General features: G+C 39.0%; 1 protein-coding gene across 13 annotated transcripts in view; it reads left to right on the top strand.

Annotated features, from left to right (window-relative positions):
* The window catches only part of zbbx (zinc finger, B-box domain containing), a 67,361-nt gene that overhangs the window by 28,098 nt on the left and 23,676 nt on the right, over positions 1-15,587 (top strand). For 4 of the 13 annotated variants that reach the window (XR_009789704.1, XM_061781981.1, XM_061781982.1 and 1 more), the window contains exons 8-12: positions 1,346-1,556; positions 2,802-2,958; positions 7,903-7,997; positions 11,969-12,090; positions 15,151-15,296. Coding sequence is in view for 9 of the 13 variants with exons in the window: in XM_061781981.1 (XP_061637965.1) it covers positions 1,346-1,556; positions 2,802-2,958; positions 7,903-7,997; positions 11,969-12,090; positions 15,151-15,288 (723 nt within the window). In the remaining 4 variants the exon portion in view is untranslated. Of the gene's footprint in view, positions 1-1,345; positions 1,557-2,801; positions 2,959-7,430; positions 7,484-7,902; positions 8,542-11,968; positions 12,093-15,150; positions 15,297-15,587 lie in introns of those variants that run through there. The other 9 variants (XM_061781979.1, XM_061781983.1, XM_061781977.1 and 6 more) reach the window with 6 other exon arrangements.

The following is a 15,587-nucleotide window of genomic DNA, read 5'->3' as shown; positions in this document are numbered from 1 at the left end:
TACACCTTTCTCATAACCTGTAGGTGGTGGTGGCATTTTGGAATGAAAGTGTACAGATTTTTTACAACCACTAGATGGCGGCATACATTTATAAAATGTGAAAGTTTTTTCCTTTGGCCCCTATACCTATGTATAATGCGCACTATTGACTTGACAATTTTTTGGGAGGGAAAAATGCGCATTACACATGAGAAATTACGGTACTTCAGTAGTTTTTTCACTGAGTACTTACTCTTACTCAGGTAATTAGTTGGAGGAATACTGTACTTTTTGGTTTTCCTTGAGTCATATATATATTCAAAAGTAGTACCGATAGTTTTGAAGAAAAGCAAAGACTCAAGAATCAATGACTGACTCTTTTTTTAATTTCATTTAATTGTTTTATTTTTTTTTAAACAAGCTCAGACAATGTTGGGTATTGACTATTGTTTCTAGCAGAAAATTTACGATTAAGATAATTTGCTTAACTGAGTGATTCATCCATGCTGGTGAAAATGGGGTACCTCATTGTTACACGCAAAGAGAATGCAATTATTTGGATAATTGTGTCTCAGGAGTTTTGTCATAGAAAACAATGCTTCTTATGATTGGTGCCACCGTCACAATATGCCACAATATATTACTAGTAAGGAAGATTTTATCCAATTGCGACACGGTTTGTCTTCCTTGATCCCCATTCAATCATAGCCAATATTAAAACAACAGTAATTCACACGGTAAAACAGGTAAATATTTTTTCGATGATTTTTTTCATACTATGCACATTTTTCATACTATGCACATTAAATGGACAGCTGTACATTGTCAGTCAACTCAATAACAGATTTTAACATAACAGATTTTAAGCAGACTGACTGATTAAAGAAATACATTGCATAATACACCGTGTAATAGGCTTTATATTTGGAAAGTGAACACACAGTTGGCATTGATATGGCACCCTGCACTTATGTCTACTTCAATGTGGATCCGCCTAATTAGTTTTTGATCACGTTATTCTCACCAAGCTTCTAGTTTATTGAGCTCTCATATAAATATGCTGAGGCAATTAAGTTTTTACTTCTTTTTGCCTGCACAAATAGGCAATTACATACTGAAGAATGTCATTAACTGCCCCTTCCATTTTGTTCTCCTTCAATGTATATTATTCAGCCATGCAATGGCAGTACACAGTACACAGATTGGAATTGGCCTGTGATTCTTCATCAGGAAACATTATTTTTGTGACTAATTCAATTTCTATTCATGTTTTACAGTACAGTTATAGTAGTAGATTAGGGAAGATTAGCATGAATCATATTTTGGCATGCTTTCTAATTCAGTGATTCTCCCTTTTCTATTACAGATGTTTATTGGGAATTATGGAGAAAAGACACGAGTGGAAATGACTAAAAAGGAACAAAATAAGGATGTTAAAAAGGCTTTTGCCAATTCTCTACTTGGTGGAGAGTATGATGAGGAGGAGTCTGCAAAATCCTTCCAGGAGGCCCTCAAGGAGTGGAGAAACAGAAGGTGTGATGGGGCCGTAGGACCAGTAACAATGTGGACTCAAACGGGTGAGAAATAATTTTAAAGCATCGCAATCATCAGCACCTCTTGAGTTGTCGTAAAGTATACTAAGGTTAACTGTAAAAAAATAAATGATCTATCCTTTTTTAATTCTATCATCACTATTTTGTTTTGTTGTTTCTTATTTTTCTGACACACACACACAAAACAGCACTTTGAAATATACAAACTGTAAAGAAAGGAAGATTATCTAATGTCAAGCCGTTTTCTCTCATATTCTCCTGCCCTTACACTCTTTTTCCTTGAATTTTTTTATTAGGAGTTGTGTGACCATCCCATCACACATTTCAGATTTTTAAAATCAAAAATTAATAAATGATAACAGAATGTGCTCAAAGGAGTTTTGTGAGATAAAATGTCGTAACGGTAAGCCCCTATACCTCGCTGCTTTAAAATTCTGACAAAACATTTTCAGCAGTACTATCCTGCCCATGTTCATGCGACAACCCCACTTTCCTCCTCCTGTGCCATTTTCACAAAGTCCTGAGTGTTCCTGCTGCCCCTCTCCTTGCTTCTACGCTGATGTGTTAAGACCTTCCACAAAGTGCTAACCACTGCAGTAAGAAAAATAATCCATGGCGGTTGCATATTGAGATAATGAGAGAAATGCTATGGGTGGCTGTACTCCACGCCACAGCTCTCATTCCCCTCAGCCATGTGCATGTGTATTTGCATTTGTCCACGTTGCCTTCCATCTCATATTGGGTTTGCATGTGCAGCAGAGCATACTGTATGTCTGGGTGTTTATGTATGTGCTATTAGTGGTGTTTTCTGTGTCTAGGTGTTTTTATTTGGCCTCCTATTTTCTCTGCCTTACCACTTGAACAGACATTTTCCCTCTCCCCCTCTGCTCTAGTCTGCAAATTACTGCCGGCCCCTTCAGCCCTAATTATTTCTGTCAAGCCACTGGCACACAGGTCCACTTTAAAGCCGCCACTGTGGACTTCTAAAGTGTTGAGAGCAATCATAATGTTTTTCTTTCTTTCCACGATCTGTTTTTTCCCCCCTCATGTGATTGTAATATTCCTGTTGTGTTGCATAGATATTTGTTGTTCTGTATGGGCCTTACTGCTTTCTGTCTATGTTTTGGCACTCAGTGTAGGCTGCAATGAAAAAGTGTTTTCTCATTTCTCAAGAAGTTGTTGTTCCGCATCCAACCTTTGTCTGACACATTCTGGCCTTTCTTTTACTCTCTCTGTAAGCAAACTTTATTTTTGTATATTCTCCCCCAGTATCAATGTCAGGTATAGCAGCCCAAGCGGACTTCCTTCCACTGAGAGGCCATGAAGGAGCAGAAGGATGGGGAGACAGCAAGGTACCTATCAAGGTGGTGTTTCCTGAAAGCAGACTTAGCTACTTGGACAGGTTGCTGCTCAAGAAGCACCGCAGGTACACATTCCTCACACGAAACACTTTAGTTTGAAATTTATTATTTGATCTCAGTATTTGTGTTTTATTAAATTTCATAACATTAAATTGTATCATTAATGTAATGTATAGCGACCACACCCAGGGGCGGTTACTGATATGGGTGATGTGGTCAGCCGCCCAGGGGGCATTCTCTGGGGGCGGGACTCCATCCCCTGTTGACAATCGGCCGAGGATTACGCAATTTTGGAGCGTTGCACAGGGCGCATATTTTTGGGCAAGTTACTTTTCAGGTGGCACATCCCACTACCACACCAAAACACAAGTGGGGTTTATGTGCACTTGGTAAAACAACAAGGTATGACATGTCGTTCTGTTACCTTTTGGTTTTATATACAGGGTGATTGAAAAGTAACTCCCCATTTTAAAATACTTATAATTTATTCATATGTTGTAATATTTTTCTCAATGTTTTTGTGTATGTTCCATGATTAAATGAGCAAGGCTAATCTACCAAACCAACGACTTTGGAAAAATTGAAGGGCGAATATGAGAAGTTATGTCTCCCATCCCACAAGAGTTCCTTGTGAAATTAGTTAATGCGGTTCCCAGGCGGCTTGAGAAACTGGTGGCTAATGCTGGCGCCCATATTGAATTTCAAATAAAACTCCATGCAATACACTTTCTTCTCATGTTCTTTTCTTGTAAGAATTATAGTACAGAAATAAATTACAAGTACTTAAAAATAGGGAGTTACTTTTCAATCACCCTGTATATTACCAGTCAAAGGTTCGGAAACGCTTCCTCAGGCTATTGAATGAGAAACTGTCCACAATTTTGACAGGTATTGTATGCATTTTATGCATTTATACTGATTATAAACTTATATATAAATATATATATATATATATATATATATATATATATATATATATATATATATATATATATATATTAAAGATGTATACTTACCACTCACTATGTGCTACTGTAAACAGGTAAACTGCATGAACAGTGATGACATCCAAAGACTGTAGAATTTCAGAATTCAGAGACCAATCAAGCGGAGTCACTTTGCATAATAGGTCACGGAATCCCAGATGAATTTAAAAAAACTTTTTTTTTTAAATTTTTTATAGGTCCCAACATGTTCAGGGAAAAGAGGACCTCTAATGAGCCACCATTAACAACTTAATCTGACAAATGAATCTGATTTATGATGTATAACATAAATGTGTGAGTGTGTTTGTTTCACCATTCATGATTTAAAATAAATCTTGATGAACAGTTGAATTCTTGAATATTTGTGACTTTATTTTATATTCCCACACTTTTTTCATGCCAAGCTGTTCATTAATGTGTTGCTCAAAATCAGTGATAGTCAAATGCAGAGATGACCACTGTTATGTCGTCCCGTTGAAAATGAGTTCATAATAGAATCGTCTTAAAGCGTTCTAATACCTTCTGATGACTAATTTTTAGTTGTGTGACTGACCTTTCCAGGCTGTTTATTTTTGGGATGCTGTTTCACTGTTACTGTTGGCACTCATGAATTCACCCTCTTGCCTCTGCCTTTCCTGCCTCTCAGTCCACATGCCGTCTGTGTACAAAACATTCTCTCAGCACACATTGTGCTGTTGAGTTCCTGAGTGCTTGGCTTCAGCAGGTCCCATAATTACAGCCTTTTATTTAAGCGGCACCTCTCGGACTGAGTAGCCCACCGGAGATCGGCCAGAGGGGATGATAGCTTGAGTGCACTTTTAAGGCCCACTGACCGCTTGAGCAGGACAGCTTTAAGTCCCCTGCTGCAGCAGCCTTTAAGTGAAGAACAGAGCAGGGAGCCAATCTAAGTGCAATAAGCCTGCAGCCATGATGGCGCCAGAGCTTAATGAAGAGACAGAGGGACTGGCTGACTGGTAGAAAGAAAGAGTGAGAGGAGGAATTTTAACAAGTTTCTGAGAGTGAAGGGAGGACGGCGTGTGAGATGTTTTATAGAACTCACTAAGGAGAGAGGTGTATTAGAGTCGTAAACATCACCATCACATCGTGTGACTCGGGGGGTTGTCAGGCTGATTACCTGAATTCTCTGTGTGGGGTGAGTGAGCGCCTCCTTCCATCAATGTCAGAGTCAAAGTATCTGTAATTAAGGCACTGAACCCTTAAAGAAAATCTGTACAGCTAAAGGTCTACAACTTTACCTGACTTCACCCAGCTTATATTAGCATTTTCAAACCCACATTCACCCTACTTTATTGCTTGTGCCAATAAGTTTATGGAGCAGCACTTTGTCTTTGTTAGCATACACTGTAAAAGAAAAAAAATCAGCAAATTTTACGGGAAAATCTGGCAGTTGAGTTTCCAGAATTCTTCCGTTAAAAATAGAGTAAAAAAATGTAAAAACAAATTTTGTAAATGTTATGAAAAAAATTCTGGCAGCTCTGCTGCCAGAATTTTTCAGTAAAATATATGGTAAAAAAAATAAACATTTACAGAATATACTGTATGTTTTAGAACATAAAATGTTAACCTTTACAGTTTTAAGTAGTAATTTCAACAGCCCTTTTCTGCTGAATTAACATGAACATGCTGTTTTCATCGTTTTAGCCTACAGGCTTTACATGCAGTTATTGTACACTGAATTCCATTAAGTTTTATTCAGTGAAGAATCTGTGATTTATTTATTTATTTATTTATTTTAAACTTACAATCATGTTGGTCTGCAATGTGTTTATTTTGGTATCTATTAACATCTCTCAATTTCTTCAAACCCAAATCCTTGGCAAAAAATTCTAGAGCACCAATCAAAATGAAGGTTTCCAGGCGAAAAATAAGAAAATATGACAATTCGCAATTTAGCATGTGGGAGGTCTCCCAAGCCTGAACAAAATGATTTCTATTTGCTAAATACCAAAATAACAGTGTATTGTACAAAAAAGATGAAAAATATATAGAGAACATTGTATAGAGATGGATCAGGGCCAAGAAAACACAATAAGAACAGATGTCTGCAATTTGCCTTGATTGTTCAGTACATTATGCACTTCACACAGGCTATACAGTGCCATTCTTCCAAAGATCTGTTTTGATACAAACCATCTGTTACAGCCTCCAAACCCTGCAGATTTGTAAAACCTGCTTCAATCCAATGATCGTCAGAGATCCTTGTAGCCTGCAGACCTGACGAAAAAACGAATCAGACAGTCTCATGTATAATTCTACAACTTAACTGAATCATAAATCAGAGGTGACCTTGAAATTATCTGTTTTTCACAGTCCTTTTCCTCTGCTACTTCTTGACACTTAGCATGAGCAAAGTTGAGAGACGGAACTTCAAGCCAAGAATAGGGGTGACAGGTCATCTAGGAGCATTTTATCAAAAAAGGCATCCTAGGCTGTTCAGGGCAGAATTGTTGTCTGTCTGATGTGTGGTATTGTTTCAATCGCTAATTCATCCCTAACACAATTGATGGATAATTTCAATTCATTTCTGTCAAAAGGCAGAAGAAGCACTAAAAATGGTTAAAAGGCCAAAGTCTCAGTCTGTTCGCTGATGCTTGTCTTGCGGCATGTCTTAAAAGAACCGTTCTCGTAGCCTCATAGTGCAATTTTTGATGTGGTGTAGTTAAAAGAACACATTTTTTTGGGAGGGGGGTGTGGGGAATAATATTTGAAAAATAATTTTTTTATGGTTTTAAAGGTCGGCTATCATATAGTATGCATGGTAGATTACGCTGTAAGTACAGTATTTGGATCCCATCAACTTAATATCAAATAAATAAAGATGCAATTCTATAGTATTCCAACTATTTTCAATGTATTACTATGCATGGTTTTCACACTGAACTGGAAGAATTAATATCAAATAAACAAAATGGTTTTAGTTGAACATTTTTAATTGTTGCATTCTTTCTGTTTTTCTCTTATCTGCTCTGACATTTTACTCAATTGCATGTTTTACATGTTTTTCCTGCATGTTCCGTTAAAGGTATGTTGCTAAACAGCAAATGAAAACAAATATATATAAATGAGTATATCCATTTGCTGTCAGAACTGTGGCTGTCAACTACCTTCATCCCAAGATTGTCACTAAATTGCAACTCACTTTTATAGAAGTTAAGAGCAATAAAATTGTTTTAATAAATAACATTTGAAATAATATTTACTGTATATCATCATTTTTAACTAACTCCACATTAAATGTTCAAGGTTCAAATTCCGGATGAACATGTGCTGAATTGGGGTTCGCAGTTTCGCAGCATTGTAACTGGAATTTACAATGCTGAAGAATATCGAAACACATTCCGTAGTCTATCACTAACCTATGCTAACACAGTAGCAAAGTCATTGTAAATATTTGAATGAAAACCACCTCCAAGCCATGAATATCACACAACTCAATAAAAAAAGTAACTAAGGCACTACCTGAGCAAGCATTCTTGTGCCGCGTGACAAGGTATTCTTACACTCTTATTTTTCCTCAATTGCTTCTGTAGACACGATTAATGGAAACGTGATGAAGTGATGACAAGAGGGACAACTATTAAATGTAACTTTTATTTTTTGCTCATTCTTATTTTAAAGGTAAATGTTAGCTGCAGTAAGTTGACATTTTGCTGCGCAGTGTAAGTGCTTAAGAAGTAGATAGAATAAGATTTCCTGCTGCAGTCAGATGGTCCACATTTCTCTCTCACCGGCCTTGCACTTTGCCCTGCTTAGAGAAATAAAAGTTACCTGGGAAAGTAAAGACAGACAGTGTAAAGGACATGGGTCTGTGCAGGGAAGGTGAGCAGTAAATTTGAATAGTTAAGTTTTTGTATGTGTTCATGCTTGCATCTGCTTCAGAATGAGTCCACAAAATATTCATATAAAAGACTGAAATAATGAAACCAGTTATATGAAACATTTACACACATTTGCATTTTGCAATGCCATTAAAATGACCCAATTTATTATTTTACTTTCCAGGTCTCCAATTGAGGCTCGTCACCGACTTTTGGCCTCCAATACAGATTTAATATCTATGAACAACACAGGCATCGAAGAGGAGCAGGAAAAAACAAGTAATGAGCACCCATGTTTTTGGCTCATTAAAGTACAGTAATGACAGTTTTGTGCTCTTGTTATCTTTGATATGTAACATAAAGAACACACACATTTGTGTACATGAGCATCAGAGTTAGATTACAAAAAAAGGTTCTCTTTTGTATGGGTTGGATGCATTATGCCTGCCTCTAGCGCACTAATGGATAATCACAGGCTGTGATTGTGTGGGCCGAGGGATGTCAGAGGCGGCTCATGCCTGACGGGTTGCACTCTGCCTAGGTGAGGAGATGGACACGGGTGAGAGGGCAGAAGGGCTTCAGATCAGCCTTGTTGACTGAAGCTTATGACTTGTCACTCATCAGTCAGGGGAGCGTCCTGGGTGTTTAGCCCCCAGCAGTGATTGGAGACAAGCAGACATGCAGACCAGGGTCATCTCGCTCTCTTCCAAACCTAAAAACCCTGAACCTGTCAACTCATATCACATCCATCAAGATTTGCTGTAATCCTGAACTCATTGAGATCAACAAATCCTCCTCCACTTTTAGCGTCCAACTCCTTGAGGTATAATGAACTATTTTGTTAAGATTGTAATAGTTTGTTATCGAGCATTTGTAGAGATGTTTTCAGACATACAGTGTTCAACATAAATGAGCACGTAATGCCTGTGAATGTCTGCCTGAGAGGACAGAGACTATGAAGTATGAGGTCCAGACCTTGGGGACCTCATGTTAATAATTCTGTCCAACCATAAACACATGGCAAGGCAACCAGATGACTTTGACAAAATAAATCAAAAGGATTTGATTCCCATGTATCCTTGTATATATATTTCCATCCTTGTTGCCCACAGAGTTAAGGTATCTATTCACTTGCTGGAGCCTTTACAAAACGAAAGTATTCATACACAGTTGGAAATATAGAAGATTTAAAAGTTAACGTATTACCTTGTATTCTTTGTGCATTATTCAAAACTGCAGTGTTGATCAGGTCAATGTCAATTTTTTGGGATATTTAATCAGTGCTTGTGTTTTGGGAAGAAAATTTCAACCACAGTCAATAAACACACACTAAATGAAGAATTCATTTACCTCGGAGGCATTAAATGTTACCCCATTAGTGTTTAGTACATTTGGAACGAGCTACAGTCAATGAGCAGAAGTTATTATAAATACTCCCCAGGGACATTTTGCTGTAAACAAACAGCACATGCAATGAGACACATTTCGAATGTCAAATGAGCATTAGCCGATATGAAAAACTAAAACTAAAAAAAAAAAAAAAAAGATGTCACTCTGACTTCCATTACTTGGGGACAAAAGGGAGCCATTAACCATGCTGTCCTGCACTAAATCCAAGATTATGTTCAGTTCTCTTTTCTCTAGCTCTGAAATTTGCAAACTATTCACATGGAAAAAGAATGTTCCAAAAGTACAGTATAGCCTTTTTTCAAACATATTTCAAACAATGGGGCTAATTTCTATGCTGACAGAATTGATATAGCATTGTTTGGTTGATACTTAAAATATTTCCATGACTTTGGGGACATGCTGCTAAGCCATTCCTTCCAAAAGTTGAAACTTTTATAATGCATAATAATTACAATGTGTTCACCAGTGTCTCAGCTCCTGTCTTTGATTTTGAAAGACTTTGTGGTCATGAATAATTCAATGTGTTGGCATGACATCCTGTGGGGAACACTTATTTTTCACTGTCATTTTCCTGAGTTGTAAGGTGGTCCCACACGGTGATGTGATGGACGAATTGGTCGTGGCAGTCTTTAGTCAATGTCAGCAATGAGGGGTGTGGGACTGAAGGGAAACTGGCAGTGACTCTTAAACAATGTTAGAGTTGTACTTTCAGTACACGGTTTATGGGCGGCAACAAATGTTGTTCTGCATTTTCTCAAATAGTGGCCTTATGTTCTGTAATGGACACCATGCCCAATGAGAGTTGTCCAGTTTACTTTGACATCTGATACCCCCGTGTGTTGCTGTAAATGGCATTAATAATACTAATACATGTATTTAAAGAGTACTTTTAAAGGGTACTAAAAGATGCTTTACCCAGGAAAAAAAACCATACCACCACACTTCCACCACCCACGCCACACAGCAGACATGGCAAGTTTACACTGCAGAAAGAGAAAGTGCTGCTGTTTGAAAGTATTCTGGTGCAAAAGCTGCTAAACATGTCAAGTTTGAAGGGGAAAAAAACAATCTGATGTCCACTGAAGCGAGCATGCCACGCTGGAGGCGGGGCAAGAAAGTTAGTGAGGAATTATATTAAGAGTGGATTTATGCCATGTGGAACTAACACAATCAAAGTAGTGTTCAGATGCAGAAGAGGAGGAAAAAAAGCAATTATCCAACCTTTATTGAATGACAGGTTGTAAGACAGAAATGTAGAATATGTTTTGAAATAGCTATTGTTAGTTTATATTTATCAGACATTATATTGATAGGGCAGCACGGTGGGACGACTGGTTAGCACATCTGCCTCAATGTTCTGAGAACTGGGGTTCAAATCCCGGCCCCGGCTGTGTGGAGTTTGCATGTTCTCCCTGTGCCTGCGTGGGGTTTCTCCAGGCACTCCTGTTTCCTCCCACATCCCAACCAAAAACATGCATAGTAGGTTGATTGGGAACTCTGAATTGCCCTTGAGTGCGAATGGTTGTTTGTTTCTATGTGCCCTGCGATTGGCTGGCGACTAGTTCAGAAGGTCCTGTCAGAAGGAGTTTCAACTCCCACCTCTGACAGAACTTTGCTCATGTTCCGGGGGAGGCGGGGGACATCGAGTCCAAGTGGACCATGTTCCGCGTCTCCATTGCTGAGGCGGCCGACCGGAGCTGTGGCCGTAAGGTGGTTGGTGCCTGTCGTGGCGGCAATCCCCGAACCTGTTGGTGGACACCAACAGTGAGGGATGCCGTCAAGCTGGTGGCCTCAGTATTGCATCTCTGCTTTTTGCAGATGATGTGGTTCTGTTGGCTTCATCAAGCCGACAGTTTCAAGAAAGATTTTCTTTAACTTTGTGGATGCTGTTTTTGTGTTAACAAAAAATGTTCATACAGGTAAATAGAGAATTTTCTTTTCTTCGCACACTGCGCTGGCTACTCAGAATAAGCCATCACACTCCGCTCCTGAGAGTCCAAACATTTCAACATCAGCCTCAAAGCCACAGCAGTCCGCTTCCTCTCCCACACTCCACAAATCAAAACCCCACTGCGGTTCCCCACACATTTCACACTTACCATCATTTCCACATCGTCAAACTGAGATCCCAAACATCTCCCAACCCTTCTCTAAACTTCTCCTGGTCTTTCTATTCATGATAGTGTCAGATCACCAATCTCAGATGTGCATCTCTCTCCCTTTCCACCGTCCTTCTCTTTAAGGTCGACATTCACAGTTTCATCATGTTCGGCCTCGCAGCCAAAAGACTGCCAATCGAACCAACCTCATATATTAGAACGGTCACAATCATCCCAGTTACTCCATGAACCAATCTCGTCACTGAAGCTTTCAATTTCCCAATCATGTAACAATCTAGAATCCCCAAACCAATCCCTCTCCTAGTTGAACATTTACTCCAATCTCCTTTATCACCGCTATCTTGCAGCACAAATCCATCTCCAGGAACCTTAAATCTATTACTGTCCTGCTCACCCATTTATACCAAGTTCCCAATGAATAAATATGGAGCAAGCTCACATTTAACACATGAGCATAATACAGGCTTTAAGGTCTCCACACCTTTGACAAGTGTTCATTCACTCCCATCACATCGGATCAATGGTACCAAAGATCCTGTAATTGCTGTCAAGACGGAAGACATATCAACAGCTATGTTACTTGTTTTACGTCCCGGGTACTCATGCATGTGTATGTGTCCTTTGTTTCAATTAGCTCGTACTAAATGATCTTAAAAGACCTCAATTATTCAGAATGTGCATAAACAAACCGAAAAAAATGTGCTTGTTTTTTCCATAAAGATAGCGAAGATGAAATGTCAAGTGATAGCTTGGATTTGGCTTTATATGAAGAGGACTCCTCAGACCAAGAGTCTAATGAAGATGGATATCGTAGGGGTGGCATAGAAGAAGAATCCAAACAGGTACAGAAACAAGTTTTTATGTTCACATTTTCGTAATGAATAAAATTATAGCAAAAGACAAATGCAGTACACGTGTCAAATTACACACAACTTGACAGAGTTCCACCGTGCATGACATCAAATTGCCAGATCTGCGAGCATCCAAAGCCGAAATGCACGTATGGTTTGCTTTCTCTTTGGCTTCTTTTTTTTGCAAAACTTGAGACGAGCCTCAACAAGGGGTGTCAGAGAAGAAGAATGTGAGAGCACAAGAAGATTATCAAGTACAAGTTATATGAATGGTGGGACGGTGGGTGACTGGTTTGCACATCTGCATCACAGTTCTGAGGAACCGGGTTCAAATCCGGCCTGTGTGGAGTTTGCATGTAAAAAGGTGGAGAAAAATATCTTGGGTTGAGAGGATAGTGGTTATGAATGACTATCAGGCCTAGGCCAAACCAAATAAATGGTTAAAGAATTACTTCCCTTTTTTTAATAATTTTTTTGAAACAGTTGTACTAACACTGACAGAGGCAAAATAGCTAACTATTAAAAAAACCCAACACAAAGGGCTCTCATTCAGAAGTGGCCTATATTGCAGCAATACGATTGTCATCATGCTTGAGCTAGCTATGTGCATGTTTTCAAACAACCACAGCAACACGCTCCACAAACATGGTGGATGAGCCATGCTGTTGAATATTATGAAAATACTCTATTATGCTATATTTTTTTATAGTGATTAGAGCTGTCTGTAACTTATTTCTTTTACCTTATTGTATGTATTTATTTTTACTTATACATTTCCCCCAAATACGTAGATTTTCCATGAAAAAATGTGTATTGTTTTTTATACCAAACAGGCTACAGTTTTTGTTGTTGTGACTTTTGGCTTGTTCCAACTGGGGTCACCTCAGCGAGTCACTTGCATGATTTGCTTGGCACAGTTTTTATGCCAGATGCCCTTCCTGACGCAACTCACACTTTTTTTTTCTGGCCTTGGGTCTGGCAGCGGCTAAGTATTGGGGCACTGACCGTGAATCCAAACGGTGACCTCTGCACACTACTACTACCAGTGCTCAAAACAGATTGAAGTCATGACTGGTACATTTCAATTTTTTCCTCCTAGGAAATGGGGCAGTTATAATTGAGCTCAAGACAGATGACACATGCCTTGCTTCCATCTTTGCTGTTGCTAAGCAAAAGTTATTTGCGTAGGAACATTTGGCCATGCAAATGTGCCATGTAGCCAAGAAATTGAACTTGAGTGATTCTGCTGATCTACGTTTCTGCATTGGTTAATAGTTCATTTGTTTCTAAGCTCATTCACCAATTGGGTAAATACTGGTTCAGCAGAAAATGCACCCGTTGTGTGATCTGATCCCTTGTCTATCATGTTTGGTTCGGATAAGGCCCTTCACCTCTCTTCATATCATTCTTTTGGTAAATATTAGTTTGCCGATTGTTCTGTTTTGATTTGCATAAAAAAAAAAAAATATCCCCAAAAAATCCAAGGTTTTAGTAACAATTGTGTACACTTTTCACTGCTATTGTGATACACCTGTCCTCTTTCTCTTACTTTTCAGTTCTTTCCCTGCTTATGTCATCCTGGCTCTAAAGACACATGCCTTGCTTCTGTCCTTCCTTCTTTCATTTTATTCCATCGACAGTGTGTTCAAATGTTTTACCTGGCACGCTAATGCCCTTGATCTAATCAGAAAGTTGGGTTTTCGTGGTGTTGGAGGCAAGGCAAAACGTGGAGGACCCAAGTGCAGGGAAGCAGGGAGGGAAGGCAGGAGTGTGGGATTTACAAAAAATGTATTTCATTTCAAAACCAAAAAAAAAGCACAACATGGAACCTAACACTAAATAGACCAAGTTAAAAAAAATGTAAATTCAAAGTGACAAACACATGGAAACAAAATACTGACCATTAAGAAACACAATGGGATACGGAAACGTGGGCTATGAAGACAGATGATGTTTGACCAAAAAAAAAAAAAAAACAGGGAACTAAATACAAACAAGGCGGCACGGTGGCCGACTGGTTAGAGCGTCAGCCTCACAGTTCTGAGGTGCGGGGTTCAATCCCCGTCCCCGCCTGTGTGGAGTTTGCATGTTCTCCCCGTGCCTGCGTGGGTTTTCTCCGGGCACTCCGGTTTCCTCCCACATCCCAAAAACATGCATTAATTGGAGAATCTAAATTGCCCGTAGGCATGACTGTGAGTGCGAATGGTTGTTTGTTTCTATGTGCCCTGCGATTGGCTGGCAACCAGTTCAGGGTGTACCCCGCCTCCTGCCCGATGACAGCTGAGATAGGCTCCAGCACGCCCGCGACCCTAGTGAGGAGAAGCGGCTCAGAAAATGGATGGATGGATAAATACAAACAAATTGGTGAGACAACAAGGAACACCTGCACTAGACATGAGTGGCTAGAGGGAGCTTATTGGTTGACACAAGGGAGAGGGCTGACAAGAACAGGTGGAGACAATTACCAAATGATCAAACGAGATGTGAACATGTGCCACAGAAAAACTTGACAAAAGCTTGAAATAAACTAAACCTAATAAGAACCAAGTCAACAAAAACACAGACCATGACAATTTTCGCCCTGTGTCTCAGGAGGGCACCTTTCAGGGAAAAAGAGGAAAACCCTTCCTTCTATTTTTTAGATACTCACATGTGCTCCAGGGGTTAATATCCCCTGAACTGTGCCAAGGGCCGATCACCTCCATGCCATGCCGCCTTGATGCTTTAATTAATGCAAAAGGAGGCCCAACAAAGTACTGAGGGCATATGACTTTAATACACTTTTCAGAAGGCCAACATTTATGTGTTTAAGATAATTTTTTGTTGGTCATGAAATATTCTAATTTTGTGAAATACTGGATTTGTTTTTTTTTTGTCTTTCTGCCATAATCATCAACATTGAAACAAATGAAGGCTTGAAATATTTCACTTTGTTTGTGGTGAACTAATATAACATAAAAGTTTTACTTTTTGAAACAAATTATTGATATCGATCAAATATTTTGGCACATACCTGTATATCTCACCGTGGCATGTGTCTGGTTACCATAGGTGCTGCAAGCCCAGAGTCATAGATCTGGTTCACACCAGTTTTCTCATCTGGATGAGTGTCCCCACCTGGATTTGTACCAGTCAGATAGTAAAGTATATGATGACCACGTGAATACACCTCAAGCTTCACAAATTTGATCAGACAGGTATGTTTGTATTTTATGATGTCATATTTTCATTTATTTTTTTCACTTCATTTTTCATCAATCTTTTTCACTTGTTTTTTTCATTAACCACATCCAAAATGTGCTGTTGGTGTTTTTGTGCTTCGAGAAATTAGATTTTGAAGATTGCCTCCCGTGTCCAACTTTTGCCTGAAGATGGTTTGCAATTTGCAAGCGTTTCTCATATCACAAAGGCCTCTTAATAGGATTTAGAACAAATATGTAAGAACGCAGAGCTTACAAGAGAGATGAAAATGAGTTTTAAACCCAGAG

This window comes from Phyllopteryx taeniolatus, chromosome 8, assembly GCF_024500385.1.
Source record: "Phyllopteryx taeniolatus isolate TA_2022b chromosome 8, UOR_Ptae_1.2, whole genome shotgun sequence".
In the NCBI taxonomy this organism is placed as follows: Eukaryota; Metazoa; Chordata; class Actinopteri; order Syngnathiformes; family Syngnathidae; genus Phyllopteryx; species Phyllopteryx taeniolatus.
This window is presented reverse-complemented; position numbering and strand designations above follow the sequence as displayed.